Genomic DNA, 22,408 nt, shown 5'->3' on the forward strand with positions numbered 1-22,408 from the left:
AAGAATCTCTCCTCTAAAGTAAGCTCACTATAGTAACAGCTAAAGGCAACTTTGAGCAACTAAGTAACAATGCTTTGCAATTACAGTTCAGCACCTAAACTCTTTATAGTTTGTTTCCCCATCTGCTGTTTGCTTTCCATTCAATTAGCAAACAGTATCTCCTTGTTCATACTGTGATTCCCACTCTTTTTCCTTTCCCAATTTTAATTCTACTCCAAAGGCTGTGGATAGGAAATCCTTTGGTCTCCCCCTCTCTCTTTCCCCCTCCCTTTCTTCAATTACCTCATACATGGGCTGGCAGTTTCTACGTCTAGGCATGCATTTGTTTAAGAAACACACCCAAGTGTGCTGTGCTGTATATTAAAGCAAGTTAGACTGTTGCTGGTTAGTACAGTTCAGAATGCAAATGAAAGGAAAAGGCACAGCAGCTAGAAAAACTCTCCTTTTCTGTTGCAGAAGGAAATAGTTTAGATAGATAGGTCTTTCGTTAAGCTAAAAGTGAGGGATATGTATTTGGTTATAAACAGAACAAAACAAAACAAAGTAGAACTGTGCTAGCCAACTGTATTGGCACCAGCAGGAGGAAATATAAAGAAAAAGCCTCTGAAGTTTTATTCGGTTTCAGAAAAAAGAGTCATCAGAAGGTTAGTATCTGTCCATTTTCTTTGCAGTCAATATGTATGCATTTTTCCCATATTGGATAAGGATGAGATTGCTGTCACTAATATACACATGGTTTAGAATTTATTGTACTCCATTGATTTTCATGATACTCCATTATAAAAGTAATCAAAATACTATTACTATTAGTTGTATGCTGAGGGAAGGTGTGGGTGAGGATTCACTCCCCAAACATAATTAGGAAAAAAACCCACTGTTATAAAGCTTCCATGGTGAAACTGTTTTTAATTTTTTTGTGTTAGTTTAATATTTTAAACTATATTTTTCCTAATAAAGGAAAATAAAACTAGTAAGTCAGTAACTCTCAGACTATCTCAGGCATATCAATTAATAGCATGAAAATCTGTAATTTAAATCTTCATTTAACTTTGTTCTATTCATGTACTAATGTGGGGCCCCACATTTTTGATCAAAATTATTCCATTTGTACTTGGAATAAACATGTATCCACTGTGCATAGTGGATTTAAATAATTTCAAGGTTTAGTTATTTCTTTGCTTCCATAGGAACTCAAAAATAGCTAAATTAGCTTGCAAAAGAAAAAAGTTAACCCAATAAAATGTATTAATTTTCTTGGCTCAAAGTTAGAGCCCATGATTACTGAATACAATAATTGTACCTAATAAAGAACAACACAAATACTGGAGTTTTCTTTGGCACAAAACCATTACCTTCTATGTTAGACTGATATATATTGCTTATACATGCTCAGTTTTAAAAGCATTTTTGCTATCTTTCAGAGAGTACCATGTAACGTTAGACTAATATATGCACTAAACAGTTATTCTCGAGTTCTAATTAAAATAGTTTGTTAAGCAAAAAGCAACTAAGTTCAGGATCTTATTAGAACACTTAGCTGTGGAATCTAAGTTGCTGGAATCTATGGCAGTCTTCTGCAACCTAGTGCTCTTTGGATTTTTTAAAAATTGCATCTTTTGTCAGACCCAGCCAAGATAGAAAACAACCAAATTGGAAGGTGGCAAAGTATCAGTGGACAACAGTTGAAGCAGCTGGTGTAGAAACACTGATATTCATGTATTGCAGTTACAACTATAGGTAAGAACCAAAGCAATAGTATTTCATTTTCACAATGAAAGTTATCAAAAATAATTTCAGAGCTTTAACCCGGGCTTTAATTTTATCAGTTTTTAATTGACTACACTACAGTATTAGATTGTTCCTCTGTACAATATAAAAATTTATTTATTTTGCTAATTATCTAATTTTTTAAAAAATGACATTTTTATAAATAAATCTGATATAATACAGGTAGTGGAACAAATATTTTAGCAAATAGTTAATATTGCCCTTTTCAAACTATTAGTATGTAGTTGTAATAGAAGTTTACCTATTATGCTTCAGAAACTGGATCTATTAATCTGATAAGACAATGTAATGGAAAATGGAAAAGATAACACTTATGTTTGCACTTATGTTCTTACTGCTGACTAGCTGCCACTAAGTAGAAAATAATTCCATGTATTTCAGTAGATTGTAGAACTCAATGGCAAAAATTATTATTTAAGTATTCTGGATTTTCCATATATTTTTCCATGTATTTTCTGAAAAGCATGATTCTGCAAACAAACATGTCCATAGAGCTAGGATCAAAGTATTCTAGAATGTTGCTATTTTGCCTAAATTAGCTTTAAAACCCCGCAAATACAGTGTACCTATAAAAAGTAACAATTCCACAACAAATCCTTCATACTGCAAGAATGGTATTCAGTTAAAAATATAGTATTCAGGAGAAAGTATTTGAAGTAGTAATCTGTCTTTAGCTTTATTATAAGTCAGAAAGCAAACTGCAGAAGATAAATTAAAATTAAATCAAAGTTCTGATATTAAAAGAAAAATATTTACCATTCAGTGAATCGAGTTTCAGATATAAAAATTCCCAATGACTAAAATAGCAGAATTTGACTAAATGGAATGTATAGTAAGTTATTTCAACAGAATTAATGCAATATAAGACATAAATATCACTGGGTACTACTATCAGTTCACAGCAATTTTGTAGTTACAGTACAAATTTTCAATCTATAATTTATTCATATTATATGTGATTGTTTTCAAGACAGTCAAGAGATGCACCATTTTTAATGCTATATAAAAATAAGAAACATACCTATGAAATCAAATTGAGTGTGTTTACCCTTTTGTTTAACATCTTATCCACACCTAAGGTTCTTATATTTCCAAAGAAAATCAAATAACACATAGCTTTTTGTGCTGAAGTTGAAATGTGTTAATATGTCTTTCATATTTGACACAATGGACTCAATTAATGTAGATTATCAATAATGTGGAATATTATGTTAAGGTTCCCTTGCAAACAGATGTGTATCACTCCTTTCCATATCCAATTATTTTAATCATAAAAAACCTGAACACTAAGACAGACTATACGCATTAACTCACTGACTCTTTTAATGTACAGAACATGTTTGCATTTTTTGCATATGAATTAAATATTTGGAAAAGCAAACTATTCAAGATGAATATTTACTCTGCATTTGCAGAAAAATATAATTTTATTGCTTTTAGTACATTATTCCATGCAAAACTAAACTGTCACTCACAAATAATATTCAGCTGTAATAATGTTTCTTATTTAGCCATTTATCCCCCTCTCCCAACAATGGAGCCCAGATGTTTAAACCAGGCGCTTCTAAGCAGAATTAATAATTACAATAAGGAGGAGATAAAACAGATATTTCTGTGAAGAAAGTTCAAAAATAATTTTATGGCATCAAAAAAGTTTTTCCTCATTTTTAGAGTTAGGCTCACATGACATACGGCTTCATATGAACCTGAAACAATTGTTTCTGAAACAAGTAGCTTTAAAAAAAATAAATACAAGCCAATAAACAATAAATTACAGCTACAGGATTTGAATTGGTCAATTCAATTGTTTCAGTTGCATAATCTTATCCCTGGTTCCAGGAACCTTCACTATTATTTGATATGAATAAAAATTTCTATTTTCACACGAAGTGCATTATAATACCATAATTCATATGTAATGAATCTATGGCACAAATCATTCTGCCAAAGTCTGCTAGAAAGAGAAATACATGAAGCTTAGGTGGCCAGAGTCTTAATGGATACTAAAGACAAAGGTACAATCATTGACATTAGTGGGCCATTATCGTGGTTCACAATAATGGAAGGAGAAAGCAGCAGCCTAGGACAATCTCAGATAATTATATAATTTAAATAAATTCAATGCTCCAGGGTAGGTGAGTTATATTCCAAGGTATTAACACTCCCCCCCTCCCCCCCCAGCAAAACCAATGGAAAAACTGCTAGACAGATAGTCCTTGATTTATGATTGGTAGTTTAATGACCACAGACACGACAGCCATGGAATAGGCATAAAACAACAGACTGTCCTCCCCCTATGGTGATGCATTTCAGGTACTTGGCAATCTGTTCATATTTATGACTGATTGCCAAATACCCTGTGATTATATGATTGCCATTTGCAATCTTATCTGCTGGTTTTCCCAGAAAGTCAACAGGAAAAGTTGCAAACAGAGGGATGGAAGCTTTGAAGTCCATTCCACAGGGATTTATTTCCCTGAGGGATTTCCCCTTCCATCTGTACAAATCTGGAGCTCAAAAACACTTGCAAAATCAGCATTCTGAAAGGCCCTTACACTCAGTATTTCCAAAGTGGAGGAAAAAATGCTAACAAATACCATCATTCTCACAATGGTTCAGAAGACCCTTCTCCATACAATTTGAAAATGAGCCTTCTGAACCATAATGAGAATGGGGCCTACATGCAGGATAGAGCAAGTTGACTGTAAGGTAAGTAGACCCAAGTATATTGAGGCTGGGAAAAGGTCTGTGTGCTGGTAGGCCTAGCCAGCTGACACCTCCCAAACCCATGGCAAGTTACTATGTGCCAGTGGGCTCTGGACCTCCTAGGGGTTCCATATACCCTGGGCATGGCAACAACAGGGAAAGCTTGGATTGCAGTTGCTCAGTGAATCGGTCAAAAGGGCTTATGATTGCAGCAACTTATGACAAAAATAGTGGGCTCAACTGTCATATGTTGAGGGCTATTTGATTTGGGAATGCTTGATAAATTGATGAGAAAATGTAGATTCACTATAGATAAAAAAGTAAAGATTTAAAAAGCTCTAGACAACTTGAATAGTGGGCCAAATAAACAAGATAAAATTTAATGAGGAAAAATCCGAAGTCCTGCATTTGGGGAGAAAGATACACCTAGATGTCAGGAGAAACCTGTCTTGGCTATACTAGATGTAAGAAGAATCTGGGTGTTGCAGATGTCAAACCAACATGGTGATATAGCTGCTGAAAATGCAAATGTTCTTTTGGTATATAATAAGAGGATGGAATACACCTGAAATACTATACTCATTTATGAGCATCACATTCTAAAAAAGACACCAACAAATTAAGCTTAGTCTACAGAAAACAGTTACCAAGATGGTGAGGAGAAAACAAACCCTATGAAAAATCATCAAAGGAAGTGAATATATTTAACCTGTAGAAAAAAAAGCTGATACTATCGAGTCTTCAAATATCTATAAATTATCATATAGGGGAGGAAATGTACATACCTTGGTTACCCTATTTCTCTGGTCAACAGGATCAGAATCAGTGGATTGAAATTGTAGGGGAAGTAGGTATACATTAAGTATTAAGAGGAATGTTCCAACATATTCCTCTACATTGGAGATCTTCAAGCAACAGCTATCACAAAATGCTTTAACAGATCCTTACCATTGGATTAGCTGACCTCTGAACCTGTTTTTAATGCTATGTTTTGATTAGTAAATCAATCAATTTATCACTCCCTAAGGACAAATCAACATTTTCCCCTTCTATGTCTGATTCTCAGAGACATGTTTCTGCTGTTTACTTGGCAAAATTATTCACAAGTGGCTTGAGATAAAGTGACTAGCCCAAGTCATTCAGATGGCTTTGTACCTCAGGTGGAACTAGAATTTGAATCTCCTGCTTTCTAGTCTAATGCCTTACATCTATGCTATTTGGTTGCAGGATGACTCCAGTGAACTGAATATAGATATCTGCTTTTCACACATTTTCTTTGCTGTGGTTAGCATTACTGATAATAGCAGTACAAAAAATATACTGTGATTGTGCATGCTCTCTTCCCTTCTCCAGTATTGTTAAAGCTTGGGACATCTAAAGGTATGCATATATTGTGTAAATATGCATAATACAGCTGCTCCACAAGACCTGATTCTCTCTTGGACTAAAATAACAAGGGCAACAATAAATAGTAACATTTAACTCTCTTGTCTTTTCTCATGTAAGAGTGATAGGGAGACCTCTGAGGCTGAAAAAAAGACCAACACTATCTATAGCAAAAAGGAAGGATGAAATGGCGTAAGAGAGAAAGGAATTACTGTAATTATGGCAAAATGGTTTTTTTCCTCGCTAAAATATTAGTTTTATACATCAGTATAGGATAATGTTAGGGGTAGGGTGATGAGTATACCCTTACATCGGGTAAACAGTTAAAATACAACTGAATAGTAGCAAGAATTTTACTTATGCTAAATTGAATTTAATGTTGTTTAAAGGCTATTTCAAACAACAGCACTTTCACTGGAAGGCAAATCTTCAGTATATCTTAAAAGGGAGCTAAATTATATCTTGGGTAAGTTCAAATGCAAACAAGGAATGTTTATTTGGCATTACTTTCTGTATACAGGAAAAAAAAAACCTTCCAAGAGCATAGTCTATTTGCAGTGAAATATTACCATTTGAAATGTTCGTCTGAAGTAGGCAAAATAATATTTAATACTGTTTGAAACTATTTTTATAGTAAAAAAACCATAATCATTGCCAGATAAAAACAAATTGAGGAATTTGAATAATTTAAGATGTAGAATAATTTAGTTTAGTTTGCTTTGTCATTGCACCTCGTACAACGAAATTAAATAGACTACATGACAGAATCTAATCTAACTGCAATATCTGAGGTTAATAATTTTAACGTTATAAATATAACAATTTTTACAAGATAGTCTGGTATTAATTTTTTAAAATGCATTGCCCTTTAAATATATAATGTACAATATAAAAGATCAATTATTTGAATTCAAATAGCTATCTAGATGAAAATAATTTCAAAAAAGTTACTATACAAATACTAGTCTATCTCCATATTCCTAAGCTCTTCAAATATGCAGCCTGTGGTATAGTAACCATTTTATATGCACAGCAGTAGTAAAGTTCCTGTACCAAATTAGGCAGGAATTAGTGAAATGTTTTCCCACTGAATTACCTATTGTGTTTGTTCATGTCACTCAGAGTTTTCACACTATAATATAGAATTACTCCATGCTAATGAGACACAAGTAGAAGAATAGATAGAGGAGGGAGCTTTTTTTATAACCTGAACATATTCATGCTTGGTCTTTAATATGGGAACTAAACATTGTTTGCAAGGTTACATTTTGTCATTCAAGATGAGTACTGCAAAATGTAAGATGATAAATCAACACAGAGTTGTTAGCTCAACCTCTATGTTATCCAGTATTAGTAACTGTATGTGTTATATCTTGATACCATACTATGGCACTCAATTTATCCAACTGTTGTGACTTTAATTGATTTCTCATACTAAGATATTAAATGTTTCTGCTTTCCATGCTTCTGCTAGTAATTATAACATAATACATAGAGAATAGGAGAGAATTAAAACCTGAATGACTGACAAAACCCTTAATTTATCATTTTTTACATGGGTTATTTTTATACTGCTGCAGTCTTGGCAATACCTAAAATTCCCCTTATATCAGCCCATCCTATCTGGACAGGTAGGGAAGGCATGTCTTGGACCTTGTCAGTTAAAGAGTTATGGCTGTGACTGGCAAGGTCCTGAATTCAGCATTTTTTTTCCTGCTATTGCCCCCGCCCTTTGGAACATTCTCCTCTGAGAGGGGAGACAGGCTCCCACTGTCGAAAATATCTAAAGACCTGACTCTGATCTCTTGCATGGGGCTCACAAAGGGCCATGCAGCTCTGAGGCAAATTAGCACCCTTTGCTATTTAATTAACTTTTTAATGGTGAATTTTAATTATCCTTGCTTCTTTATTTGATTTTTACACACAGTTTTTGATTTTAGTATTTTATTTCTACACCACTCAGAGTCCCTCCTGCAAGGGAGATGGGCAGTTTCTAAATTTGATAAATAAATAAAATGTATTTTTCTCCATTTAGCTCACTTGAAAATGAAGACAGTCCCATGGATTTTGAGTTTCTTAATAATGCTATTATCAAATGGATATTATACAGTAGAGACACTTAAAAAATCCTTTCCTAAACGAAATCCACGTTCTACAGAAGAGGGTGAGGAAGGGAAAAAGTGTGGCTACACATTTATTGTTCCGGAACAAAAAATAACTGGACCAATTTGTGTCAACACTAAAGGCTCAAGTCCAGGAAACAAAAAAGATGAAATTACTAGGATGGATATTGAGAATTTGAAAGAAGTACTGTTCAAGCAAAAGCGAGACATTGATCTCTTACAATTAGTGGTGGATGTGGATGGAAATATAGTAAATGAAGTAAAATTGCTGAGAAAAGAGAGTCGCAACATGAACTCACGTGTTACTCAACTGTATATGCAGCTCTTGCATGAGATAATTCGCAAACGAGACAATTCACTAGAGCTTTCCCAGCTGGAAAACAAAATCCTCAACGTTACAACTGAAATGTTGAAGATGACATCAAGGTACAGAGAGCTTGAAATAAAATATGCAGCGCTAACTGACCTTGTAAATAATCAATCGGTCATCATCACACTTTTGGAAGAACAATGTCTGCGAATATTCTCACGGCAGGATGCACATGGTTCACCACCATTAGTTCCAGTGGTGCCTCATCATATTCCTAACAATCCACTTTACAACCCTACGCTGCTAGGAAGTAATGAAATTCAGAGAGATCCAGGTTATCCTAGAGAGAGAGATGTAAGGCCACCCCCTGATCCAGCTACTTCTCCTACAAAAAGTCCTTTTAAGATTCCACCATTAACTTTAATAAATGAAGGTAAGCCTTTTCTTTTTAATTTGAACATTTCTAACAGATAAATGCATTTGAAACCTTTGTAATTTTTAGCTAATATATCAAAACTTTTAAAAGCATCACCTATATGAAAACTATACAAGTAGCATTCTGAGCAATGAGTCTAAAATTTTTATAATGTTAAGGGAGACTAAGGAAGGGTCTCTCTCCTTTATTTCCTTAATCTTATCTAGCAATATCAAGCAGTTACTATTTTGCTGCTCTTAGGCAGTATTATTAGCCAATTTGGGCTGTAAACATCTAACAACAAGTAGATGGCAGCAAGTTTATATAGGTATATCATTTTACAGTCATCTAATAGTTCTCCGGACTTTTATCAGAACAGCCCTATCCCAGTCCAGTATTTAAGCATTTCCACAAAATATAGAAGGATTGTGTTTGACATATTTATGTATGCAAGGAATGCCCCCTTGTGGATATAAGTTTTTATAACAATGGAATCTTTATTTTGGTAATATTCAGGCTGACATAAATAATATAGAAACTGTGAAAACAATTACAATGTAAAACATAAATCTAATACCTGTAAGGACAATAATTATAAAGCTAAAAAATGTAGTGGTAAAAGCTATTAAGACTTGTACAAACCAAACCCTTATACTATGCCTTCTAGAAAGTCAAAGTAGATTTTACTTTATGCAGTAAGTTAAGGTAGATTTTAGCTTTATGTGGTTATTAACCTAGTAAGTAGTGGGAGAATAGGATACTAAAGATATATCTGGAAAAGGTTCAGGAGAGGTGGACAAGCACGTGGCATCAAATGAATACAAATGTTATGGGAAAAGCTTTTCCTATACTGATTGAATCTTGGAAATACTGTATTGTTGGGGCCATGCCATGTTATTATGCTTTCAGTCTATTTTTTTTATACAATAACAAAAACTAAATTTATTTTAAAAATTAAAGCCACAAATAGAATAGTTCTTGATGAAAAAAACCTGAAATAGTAGCTTAAATCTTATCTACATCCTTCATTGCACTATTTACAACTTTGCTGTCAATGAAGTTATTTTTTTCTTGCATTACTTCCAGAGTGAATCTGTTATTTGTCACAGTTAGCCACTTCAAAAGAATTCAAAGAATGAACAACAAACTATTCAAAATAAATAGCTGATATAAAGAATAATTTAGTAGAAGGCAAAATAAATAAAATGAAAAAAGTCAAATGAAATTCTAGATCTAAAAAACAAAGGAACACAACTAGTAGTCATTTAACTCCATGGTGTTTAGATTTACACAGTAAATATTAATGAATGAGGCTACACAATACTGTATAAATTGTTCAGGCATAGCTGCCACTTCTGTGGGCATAAACCCTACAGAGTTTCAGCATACAGAACTTGGTTAACCAATCATAAACAAGAGTCATGTTAATGAACAGGGCACACAATATAGATGTGCTGCTGTCTGAAAACACAAGTGTAGTGATTTTGGAGTGAGAAGAAACATGAAAGGATATACTAGGAGATAATGAAGGGTGTAGCACTTATCAGCAATCTGCTGACATGCATCAGAGTAGGGCTGTCTTAACAGCATTATGGGCCCCACGCAAAGCCATGTACTGGGGCCCCTACAACACTACTCACAGGAATAAAAATGTACCATAAATGGTCGATAAAATTAAACATATATTTGCATGTTAGTATTAATTAAAAATGCAGTAAAATGTAATGAATATGTTGCTATATTTATAGGATACAAGGTGCATTGAAGGGTTAACATACACAGATTAGTATGGGGCCCCTAAGCTTGTGGGGCTCTGGGCAAGTGCCCATCAGCCCATGCATTTAAGATAGCCCTGCATCAGAGGCACAATACAAATAAAACTGTTTTTTGCCATCCTTCTTTGTAACTCTGTGTTAGTATACAGAGTATGTTATATAATTCACACATTCTTAGAGATGTTAATTAAAACTTTGTATTTCTTGACAAGCTGATACAATTATAAAGCAGTAAGAGAAGGGTCTTCTTGATATTTAATATAACTAAATTTAATATTTAAATATAATTCAATTTGTTGCTGGAAGTTTTTAAAAATAACGTGATTAGAAAGCTGCTCAGGAATATAAACACCATAAACCCAATAAACACAGTTACTTTTTTTCTATAACACTCTGAATTCATAACAAACCTCTTCAGAGTCCTAACAAAATTTTGCAATTCAGTTTGAGATCCTTTATAGGGTTATAGGATATGTTCGAGAGAAGGCTAGATAATCCTGTTTGGGATGGTTTAAATGGAATTTATGCACTGTACAGGAAAGTGGAATCAATAGTGCATATGACTCTAAACATTTAATCTTAAATTCCTGGAGTAGATCAAATCCTTTGTCTTAGATTTTTTTTACATTTGAAGCCAAGAATATTAGTATATATACAATGCTATGCAACCCTATACTGAGTTTTCTATTTTCTCTATAAAGGAATCTTTGTTTTGCTTCGGCGTGTTTTTTTGTTTCTCTAATTCTGTTCCACATTATTATAAACTAAAGAACCTTCAAATTCTTCTTCTAAATGTTCTTCTAATACTTTGGCTTCCAAAGAATTTTTTTTAAAGTTAGAAACCTCTAGACTAAGTTGCAGGAATATGCCTCATTTTTAAAATCTTACATCATTTGTGTAATGTTTCAACCCTGCCCTCTGGATTTTAGAAATAAAGGAAGAACTTAGCGATCTTTCAACTATTTTTGGTTACATTTGTGAGTAGATCTGCCTCTACTCTCAATTCCTCTAAAGAAAGCTTTTCCATAGTACAGGAGACTGAATAGAATTATCTTCAAGTTACAGATACAGATAATCAGAGTTGGAAGGGACCTTGTAGGTCATCTAGTCCAACCCCACCACCCAAGCGGGAGACCCTACACCATTGCTGACAAATGGCAGTCCAATCTCTTTTTGAAAGTCTCAACTAATGGCGGTCCCACAACTTCTGAGGGCAAGCTGTTCCATTGGTTGATTGTTCTTACTGTCAGAAAGTTTCTCCTCATTTCCAGGTTAAATCTCTCCTTGTTCAGTTTCCATCCATTATTCCTTGTCTGGCCTACAGGAGCTTTAGAAAATAGCTTGACTCCTTCCTCCCTGTGGTAGCTCCTCAGATATTGGAATACCGCTATCATGTCTCCCCTGGTCCTTCTCTTTACTAGACTAGCCAAGCCCAGTTCCTGCAACCGTTCATTGTATGTTTTAGCCTCCAGTCCCCTAATCATCCTGGTTGCTCTTCTAGGTGCTTTTTCTAGAGTCTCAACATCTTTTTTATAATGTGGTGACCAAAACTGGATGCAGTACTCTAGGTGTGGTCTTACTAAGGCATTATAGAGTAATGTTCATGAACTGAAAATTCAAATTCTTATTCCATAACTCTCCTCCTCTTATACATCTAAATCAGTATAGCCCATCAACTATTTGTATTGTATATTTTATTTTGTTCAAAACATTCTGTTTATTAGGGGCAGTTGTACAGCACTAAAGGCTGGTGTTTCAAGTGTATCTGTCAATGTTTGCAACAACTGGAATGCTATGTACTGTAAGTCATATACATACATACATACAAGATTTTAAGTGAACATATTAACAAACTACACATTTTTAAAAATCATATTTGTCACATCTCTTCAAATAATTAGTGTCATAATATTAAGTGCTTTAAGATATACATTCCACATTCCATCCACATTCTCAATAAAAGAATGTTTTTACCATTCTCAAGTTTAGATTCTCCCATAACATTAATGTAACATGGTCACGAGGATCAAACAAGAATTTATGTGAATTGCATACAATAATTTCCTAAAAGTAATGTAGAAGAATGCCACATTTGGACTCCAATACCTGCCTATTTTTTGACAATTGTCATATATGCCAATTCCAAGATGGCCCATGAAATCAAACTTACAGTAACTAAAAGTTTCATTTATTCACATAAGAAAGAAAACATACTTTATAGCAGGGATTCTTAATTGTTAGTTATAACCTCATAAAATATTGTTTATTTTTAAGCCTATCACATCTGTGTATGCTGTCAAAACTAATGTCTGCTTTGATTGGACAAGTTTACTAAGCCAGTAAGCAAAGTACAGAACAAAACTTGGAATGAGTTTGAGAAATAGGTAAATCCAGAAGTATATATTGTATCTGAAATTTTAAAAATGGGCAGAATCCCTCCTATCTGTTTCTTCAAGAAGTTTGAAAATACTAATATACAAGTTGTCAAGGAACAGTATGAAAAAAGTAAACATCTGTCACTAAAGAAAATATAATGGTATTTAATGTCTCTTTTATACATATCAGTATACTAGTAAAAAGCAATAGATATTTTAAAAATGCTAATTTGTTTTCAACAGGCCCTTTCAAAGACTGTCATCAAGCCAAACAAACCGGCTATTCCAGCAGTGGGATTTATATGATCAAGACTGAAAACAGTCATGGACCAGTGCAATTATGGTGTGAGAACAGCCTTGATCCTGGGGGCTGGACAGTTATTCAAAAAAGGACAGATGGTTCTGTGAACTTCTTCACAAACTGGGACAATTATAAGGTAATCATAAAAAAATATCCAGGAGGCAATTTACAATGTACTGTTACTACAGGTAGTCCTTGACTTACAACTACAATTGAGCCCAACATTTTTGTTGTTAAGTAAGACATTTGTTATATGAGTTTTGCCCCATTTTATGATCCACAGTTGTCAAGTGAATCACTGCAATTGATAAGTTAGTAATCTGGTTGCTAAGTGAATATAGCTTTCCCATTAACTTTGCTTGTCAGAAGGTTGCAAAAGGTGATCACATGACCTTGGGACACAGCAAAGGTCATAAATATGAGCCAGTTGCCAAGTATCTGAATTTTTGATCAAATGATCATGGGGATGCTGCAAAGGTTGTAATGGTGAAAATAGTCATAAATCACTTTTTTCAGTCTCATAACTTTGAACAGTGACTAAATGAACTGTTGTAAGTCAAGGACCACCTTTATAAACTTTTTTTGTTACTCTCTCAATTTGCTGGATTACAACTTTCCTGTCAATGACCACCATTTGTGAGATTCCAATATATCTGCAAAGCATCACGAACCGGACAGCTGGCATATATGTAAAGAAACAAAAAATCTATGTGAAATTATTTAAAGGTGTGCCCACATAGGATAATTTTCTGTGCCTGGTTCAGCATTTGCATGGAAAGCATCAAAGATATGGTGCTTCATATAATTTACAAATCACTACTGTATAAACTATTTTTACTTCCCCTTCTTGCTAGTTTTATGAAAATCAGTATTATGATTCTTTGAGTAGTGTCTTACCTTTTGATCTATTAAGGAGAATTATTTATTGTAAATTTCATACAAATAAAGAATTGGATTTGTTTCAGATCACAATCCTGAACAGAACGATCTGGGAAAATATGTACAGGATTATGTTGTTAATTGGGCATGGGAGTTTTAAATTATCATTAACAGATTATGCTTTTATTTCACAACTCTTCTTTGTCTACAATTGTTTAAATGACATTGTGAAAAATTACAAGCATCTTAATGGGGTGTTGCCTCTTCTCCCTAGAATGGAAAAAAAATTCTTCTAAGAAAGACTTTGTAGTCTGCTATCAAAAAGTAATGTACAAAATGTTGATAGTATATATACATCAGACATGGGAGAACAAGGGACAAGTTTTGAAGATGCTACAAGAGATAAACAATGTATTTGGAGCGCAGCATGTTAAGAAATGCTCCTAAGAAATAAATTGGCTGCAAGAAAAAAGAAAGCACAAAGCAAAAATACTGGCTAGATCATCTTTCATATTTAAATTTAATACTTAATTACAAAAATAATATATACTATTTCATATAATTTCCCACCCATTTACGTGATTTTAATCTATTTTAATTTATTTATTAAAACATTTTTAATAAAATCATTTTCCCATTAGTGATATAATACAAATATTTTATTAGTACTAATTCTAACAATACTAAGAATTCTCCTTCAACTAGTATGGACAGGCTATAGTTAGTAAATTGGGAACAAGCTGCTTCATTGCTAGAATCCAGTGGCAAACAAAATTCTAGAAACCACACGTAAGCCTCACACTTGCAACATGTTTCATGCCCTCTCTATCAAAGAGTTGGAGGGAAGATGACAATCAATGTGTCAGTCTGTGAACTTTCCACACATCAGTGTTTATGGTCAAAGGTGAATTAATTATTGGATTTTTCCCAAAACTTTTAGAGCATCAAAGATACAACCCTCATATATTGATTATATATTAAAACCTTCTATATGAGAAATGGAAGGCAATTTAATAAACTTTCTGCTTTGTTTACAGAAAGGGTTTGGAAATGTTGCTGGGGAATACTGGCTGGGACTGGAAAATATTTACTTGCTCTCCAATCAGGATAATTACAGACTTTTGATTGAATTAGAAGATTGGAGTAATAAGAAAGTCTATGCAGAATACAGCAGTTTTCGACTGGAGCCAGAGAGTGAATATTATCGACTACGTTTAGGCACGTATCAAGGGAATGCTGGTGATTCCATGATATGGCACAATGGAAAACAATTTACAACACTGGACAGAGATAGAGATATGCACACAGGTAAGAATTAGTACTATTTAGATCTATATACTTCTTATTCTGGCTAAGCTGAGGAAATTGATGAATCATTGGGAAGATAAGAGGACTTTGCAAAATAGTACTCTGTTTAACATAAAAATATCTTCAATTAGAATGATCCATATAGGCATGTACAAGTAACCTGTATCTTACTTTTGGCAATGATAAAATCATATGCTTAGAGTTACGATTTACATTGAAGAAGGTGGAAAGGCTTTTTTCTCATGGGAAAGTATCTGTTCTGACTATGTGAAAAAGGCAAAAGATTCAGATGATCTGTAAAGAAACCAGAGGTTTGGATCTTGAACAAATTTCTGGGTAGGAAGTGTGATTTCTACTTCAAAAAGGATTCAAAAATATCTTCCAAATCTCCAAGTTCCATGCTTTGTGCTACTAAATGTACAGTGCACTGCACCATTAAGTTTGGAACTTCTTATAACATTTTTATTTATTTTTTATTATACCTGTCCTTGATTTTTTATATCTTATTTTACTTACTATTTTTCTGTTTTATATGTATACATAAGCAACAGTTCTGCCATTGATTATTTTAGTGCATCTAACTGCAATAAACTGACTGTGTGAAACTATATCACACTCAACACAATATATAAAACTACAGAGAAAATAAGCTTTGTGGTGATCTGATTTTCCTGAAGATTTGGCCTAATTCTTTGGACTTATAAAGAACTACAGATGCTTATCCAGAATTGTACTTTGTAATATTAAGTTTAATTCAATTATCAAAAGTAACTGTGGAACTGTTATAGCCAAAGAATATTTTATATGGTTTTAATTTTACCGAAATGCTAAAGATACTTTATGGATCATTTAGATGATCATAAAACTTGCTTTCTTCTCAGGCAGCTGGCCATATGCACAATTTATTTTCTGTAATTCTTTACTTTTAAAGAATTATGGAAAAATAATTCTATTATTTTCTATTTTTATCTAATAGAAAAGTAGGACAAAATAGCTGATAGAACCAATACACATGTATTCATTTAGGAGCATTCCTTTCTTTTCTCAAAATAGAGTTACCAGATATAATAAATTCCTCCCTATTTGAAGATGACAATAAGCTTCCATCAAATAAATGGAACATAGGAATCATTATTCCAGTGGTGACTAACCTTTTTGGGCTCCTGTGCCAAAAATTGTACATGTGCTTGCACGGTCGCATTCGCATGCCAGCACCCAGAAAGCAATGTGTAATCCAGAAAGCAATGAGGATAATCCGCATCCACCTACCCCGCTTACCTGCACTGCGCCTCACAGCTGATTTTCGGCCAGTTTGAGGCTTTTTCAGCCTCCCAAAGGCTTGAGGAAGGCTTCGGCAGGCTGAAAACTAGCCCCGTTTCATCACTTCCGGTATTTTCAGAAAAACAGGAAGTGATGAATGGGGCTAGTTTTTGGCCTGCAAAACCTGCAGAAGCCTTCCTCAAGCCTTTGGGAGGCCAAAAAAGGCCTCAAACCAACCGAAAATCAGCTGTGAGGCGTGCACATGCCCAGTGAGGTAAGTTTGCCTGCAGCTCATATGCTGGCACAAATGGCTCTGGGTGCCACCTGTGGCACATGTGCCATAGAGTCGCCATCACGGCATTATTTCTTAGTACCTATACAATGCATTTGAGAATTCTATTCCAGTACAATCACTAGCTCTTAAGTTCTATTCCATTTCTTGTTTGTGCTATTTCACAAAGCTATTTGACTTGACACAACTATTTTTTTCTCTTGCCACTTCTTTTCATTTTAATGGCTCATTCTCCTTCGCTCTATACTAAATACTATCATGAGAATGATGCAGGAGACAAATATTTGAAGAGGGAATTACTTGAAGGTTTATTGTAGTTGTTTTCCTCATTAAAATAGAAATTATTTCATCCGAACCAACAGGTCTTCATTAAAATGAGGATTTTATAAATACAGTTGATTGATTCAGTAATACCATCCTTCTCTAAAATAGTAACAATAGTGTCCATGGCCAAACACTGGAGATATAATCTGTTAACAAGCTGACTTTTTACTAAGTAAATTACAAATATGTTTTGTGATGTGATGTAAAATGTATCTTAATGTTTTGCTTCTCTCTGCAGGAAATTGTGCCCACTTTCATAAAGGAGGTTGGTGGTACACTGCTTGTGCTCATTCTAATCTCAATGGAGTATGGTATAGAGGAGGACACTACAGAAGCAAACATCAGGATGGGATTTTTTGGGCTGAATACAGAGGAGGCTCATATTCACTGAAAGCAGTTCAGATGATGATTAGACCTATTGATTGAGACTGCTAAAATGTTTTTTTTAAAAAAATAATCCTTAAGTTTGATGCAGATGTCATTTTTGAAAATCTTAGGAGAAGTCTACTATTTTTTTTAAATTCTCACCATATTATATATGTTGATTATATACACGTTAATTACAAAGCAGAACTGATGGCTTCATTTAAAATAATTCTGTATTCATGTAAAGTATGAATATTAACTGCAGCTATTAAACTTACCAGTTTAATATCAAGATCAAGAGGAAAAATTAATAGATGTGTAAAATGATTACATTTAAAAACTCAAGTATGAAACATTTTTCTTATGTGTTAAATAGTCAAATCAATTCATTCTCATATGATTAAAATTATTTCAGTTTTTATTTCAGAGACCTTAATGGTAGGGGGGAAAAACTGCTTTAGAGAACCTTACAGACAATGAGACAAAAGAATTGGAAAGAAACTACACTTGCAAGTGTAGTTTGCATCAAATAAAGTACTATCATTTCATTATGGCAATTGTTACTAGATAGTTAAATTATAATGGTAATTGGTTCAAAAATTTCCATCACTAAATGACGCAATAATAAAGTGTGATCTCATGTGACTACATCGTTTAGAATGGCAATTCCCGCAGTTGCCGCTCCCATCAGTAAGTGAAGATCATGCATCCTTAAGCAAGCAGCTCCTTGTAACTTCCTGGTGGCTTACAGCAACCAAAGTCAGTGGGAAGTGCTATTAGCCACAATCCAGAGTCTGACTCTGACCATGAATCTGATAATGTTGCTCCACAGCTGGCCTGTACTACAGAACAGTCAGACTCAGGAATCAGCAAGCCAGGATTCAATTATGGATCATCAGTCACAGGTATCTCCTGTTTCCACGTCCCAGATCTAGGCTCATACAGAAGTGAGCAATGCAACATTCCTCTATGAGGCTTCTAATAAAACAAAGGGCAAAGCATGAATAACTGCAGTCAGCGGACTGCAGACAGATTTGATTAGTTCCTGATCTTGCAATCCTTGTTGCAAACAACCATTTGGTTATCCAGCTCTTGAATCATGTTTCTGCTTCTTGCTTGTGACTCCTGGCCTTTGGACTGGCTGACTGCCCAATTTGGCATCCTGGATCTTTTGGAACATCTGTAGACTATGCTGTTATATCTTTGATTGTATTTGACTCCCTTCAGGCAATCATTCTTTACTGGGTATTTGAATTTCATTCCTGTCTGCTGTTATCTGCTGTTATCCACCTAAATAGCAGTAAATATTCCTGCTTCTACAGTACTCTGTTTTTGTCTATGTGTCAGCAACCTTAAAAAAGAACAGGAAGCTGACCAGAAGTTGCAAGTTCAAGGCAGTTTGCAAGCAGATAGCCAGTGGCTGCTGCTGGATGGAAGGAGGTATATGAGTGGTAAGGGAGGCATGGTGGAGGGAGGCATGGTGGAAATATGGCTGGGCTTGGGATTGCTGCTGCTGGCTGGAAGAGGGTGCATTAATAGTAAGGGAGCCACAGCAAGAGTGGGGAAGGACTTGGGGTAGCTGCTGCTGCTGCATGGGAGAAGGATGTGCAAGTGGCAGGGATTCAACATATAAATTCTGAATGTCCCAAGGAGTTGTGTGTCAGAGTGTATAGGTGGCTGGTGAGATGCAGGAAGAGAGAGGCTGGGAGATAGTGCACTGGTGAGACTTATCCAAGCAAGTTGTGACCTTATCTGCCAACTTCACTATTGACATTGGGAAGCAGGCAGGGAAGGTCACAAATAAAGTTCATGCCACCACAAGGTGCTGCAACTTTAACTTTGTTAAGAGCCAACTGGATCCCCTAAATCATGACCCCATGATCAGGAGGGTGCTGGGATGGCCAGACATTCAAGGACTAGTTGTAACCATCATTTGTTCAGTCCTATCATAACTTTGAATAATCGCTAAGGACGTGGTCATCATTAACTGCCTGCATTTTACAGCCCAATTTTCTTAAGATATGGGAATCCTACTTCCTCTGGATCAGAAACCACACGTTACTTTGAAAGTCAAATCCAAAATTGGAAGCCTTGCTACAACATTGTACATTAGATCAATGTTATTAATCCTATGTTACAAATTGGAATTAAGATTTAAGAAACAAAGTTGTATACTCATTAAAGAATGACCTGTTTCAGGAGTACTACTTAATTTATAATTTTAATAAAATTCAATGTACTAGACATGTTCTGTGAAATAAATTGATTTCAGTAGTATTTAATAACAATAATGTGTTTAAAAATATGTTATAGTTAGAATTAAAATATGTACAAGTGGTTGTAAATTGATGTGACGATGTGACTGGACTAACAACTGTTTTTATGATAATTGTAAAGAATAGATCTACTAGTTTAAAAATATTCAAAAGATTCCAGTACTATATCCCAGGCAATAATCCAAAATAATATTTTCAATCTCTTAAAAGCTGCGATTTAATTTAGCATATCACACAGCCAAATACAGGTTTCATTAAAAAAATAATTAACTCAACTTCCTAAATATTAAATACCATCTGTAATGGTAAGATTGATTACATTAGATATGTTTTATATGCATTTTAATGTATAGGTAGTTCTTTTACAACCATAACTGGATCCAGAATTTTGGTCGTAAGTTGTTGTGGTCGTAAATTGAGACACAATGTTACTGGACTCAATTTTATGACACTTTTTATTAAAATAAGTTACAGCAATGCTCGAAGCATTGTTAGAGACCCCACATACCCACTTCATGGTCTGTTTCTGTTGCTCCCCTCTGAGAGGAGGTTTACAAGCAGAGATGGGTTTATCATAACTTAACAATCAATTTGCCTAGTGCAGAACCGAAAATGTGATTGTGTGAACAGATGCTTCACTTGGCCACATGACTTCAAACATGGTGATTTCATGCATGCGGCTTCCAGCACACCTTCTTGGGCAGCTGTGGTGAGGAGAGCAAGACGGGGAAATCAGCTGGGCTAAGTGGGTGGGGTGAGCGAGCCAGACTGAGATATACAGGATGGGATAGTACCAGGGCAGGTGGGTGGACCCAGCTGGTGGTCAGAACTACTGGTACAGGTGAACCGGTCCGAACCGGTGGCAGCCCACTAGTTTACAAGTATTTTTAGCAGGACTACCAGATTCTGTAACAGCTTTGTTCCTTATGCCATCTATCTTGTAAATTCGCAGGATTCTTTTTTTCACCATGCATATGTATATATTCAAACTAGACTGTGGTGTTTTTCTGTGTCATATATGTGTATGTAGGTGAATAGATGCATAATGGTTGTCTTTTGAGAGCTGAATGCAATGAAATTTCATTTTAATATATGCTAATTAGTATACATTTAAGGTGACAATAAAGATTCTATTCTACTCTTCTCTAGTCTACTCTATTCTCGATTTTCTTTTCCATTCCATTCCATCCATTCCATTCCATTCATCTCCACTCTATTCTTCTCCTTAATCACATCTACTCATCCCATCAGCAGGGATGAGCAGATGTGAGTTGTGGGTTGCCTCCATGAAGGAATATTATCTTACCTGGCAGGACCCAAGAGGAAAGTCTTTTCAGCCATGGCACCCACCCTTTGGAACATAATTTTCCTTGAGGTCAGGCTAGCCTCAACCTTGCTGGTCTTCCTAAAGGACCTGAAAACATATTTTTGCCTTCTGGCCTGGGAATTCAGTAATGTGAACATGGAGCCTGAAAAGTCGTCTTGATTGTGTAATAATATGCTACTTAGGGAACATTCAGATAAGAGACAGCATAATCCACAGCTGAATATGGGCAGAACAAGAAGCTCAGAAGAGACATTTCCAAGTTCTCAAGTTATAAAAGTGACAGTGGGAGATTTTTACTTTTAGAGCACCTATATAAATAAATACTCTCACTAATACTCTATGACCATTCTTCTGTCCTATATCTTTTCTTGGCCAACAAATTCTGATTTCTTTTCCTAGCAATTCCCATTAAATTTGCTTTAGAAATAATGTTAAAATGTTACTTATTTAGGGATTTTGTGTGGATACCTTTCATTGTACAGTCATCTCTCTGGCAGTCGGCAGATTCCATGGCTTACCAAATTTAAATCTTAAAAAAAGGCATAAATGAGGGAAATTCGTGGGTAGGTTAGTAGTAATCTTACTATTATTGCTAAGGGCATGTCTTTCATTTGAGAATTACTGGTAAATGTCTCCTCCTAAGTAAGAAATTCAGAAGAGTTCATCCATTCCATATTTATATACACACTTTGATAATGTATTTCTGAATGCCATTTAAACTTATCTCTAATCTTTTTTACTTCAATCTATTGAAGTTTTTCCTAGATCATGTTTAGAGTGAACTATCCATAGATTGAATCAAGCAATGTACCTACTTCAATGAAGCAACTGAGGCCAAGATGTGATTGAATGGTCTTTACACAATACTATAATAAATCTATAGATTAACTATTATATGCAACTACCTAAAATACACAATAGTAATATAATACTTTTCTATCTTTATTTTCATGTTTGGCAAATTCATTTACTTGTTCATCAATAGTGTAAATATGTGCTCAGCATTGCAGAAAAAAATTGCTATTGGAATTAAGAATTGTGGCTTCAATGGAAATCCACACTTTTTCAAGTTCAAAATATTCTGAATTTGAAATACTGTGTACATCCCTAGTACGTTTTGCATTTTCCATATTTACTGAAATATTTTTAAGATGTACCTATATATTCCTTGACTTGCCCTGCTAAAGTCCAATTGTA

General features: G+C 34.6%; 2 protein-coding genes across 6 annotated transcripts in view; one reads left to right on the forward strand and one right to left on the reverse strand.

Annotated features, from left to right (window-relative positions):
* The window catches only part of RALGPS2 (Ral GEF with PH domain and SH3 binding motif 2), an 87,938-nt gene that overhangs the window by 24,460 nt on the left and 41,070 nt on the right, over positions 1–22,408 (reverse strand). The window lies entirely within an intron of this gene.
* ANGPTL1 (angiopoietin like 1) lies at positions 336–22,135 on the forward strand. Of its 3 annotated transcripts, none has more exons than XM_026703327.2 (6): positions 336–644; positions 1,624–1,737; positions 7,916–8,746; positions 13,122–13,315; positions 15,096–15,366; positions 17,481–21,032. In XM_026703327.2, the coding sequence occupies exons 3-6, from the start codon at positions 7,927–7,929 to the stop codon at positions 17,666–17,668; spliced, it is 1,473 nt and encodes a 490-aa protein (XP_026559112.1). In that variant the 5' UTR covers positions 336–644; positions 1,624–1,737; positions 7,916–7,926; the 3' UTR covers positions 17,669–21,032. The 3 variants fall into 3 exon arrangements, 2 of the variants coding, with proteins under 2 accessions (XP_026559112.1, XP_026559111.1); XR_015743012.1 differs by lacking the exon at positions 1,624–1,737 and having other exon boundaries at positions 358–644; positions 17,481–19,135; positions 19,211–22,135; XM_026703326.2 differs by lacking the exon at positions 1,624–1,737.

This window comes from Pseudonaja textilis, chromosome 3, assembly GCF_049901715.1.
Source record: "Pseudonaja textilis isolate UNSWEBS1 chromosome 3, rPseTex1.2, whole genome shotgun sequence".
NCBI classification, from domain to species: domain Eukaryota; kingdom Metazoa; phylum Chordata; class Lepidosauria; order Squamata; family Elapidae; genus Pseudonaja; species Pseudonaja textilis.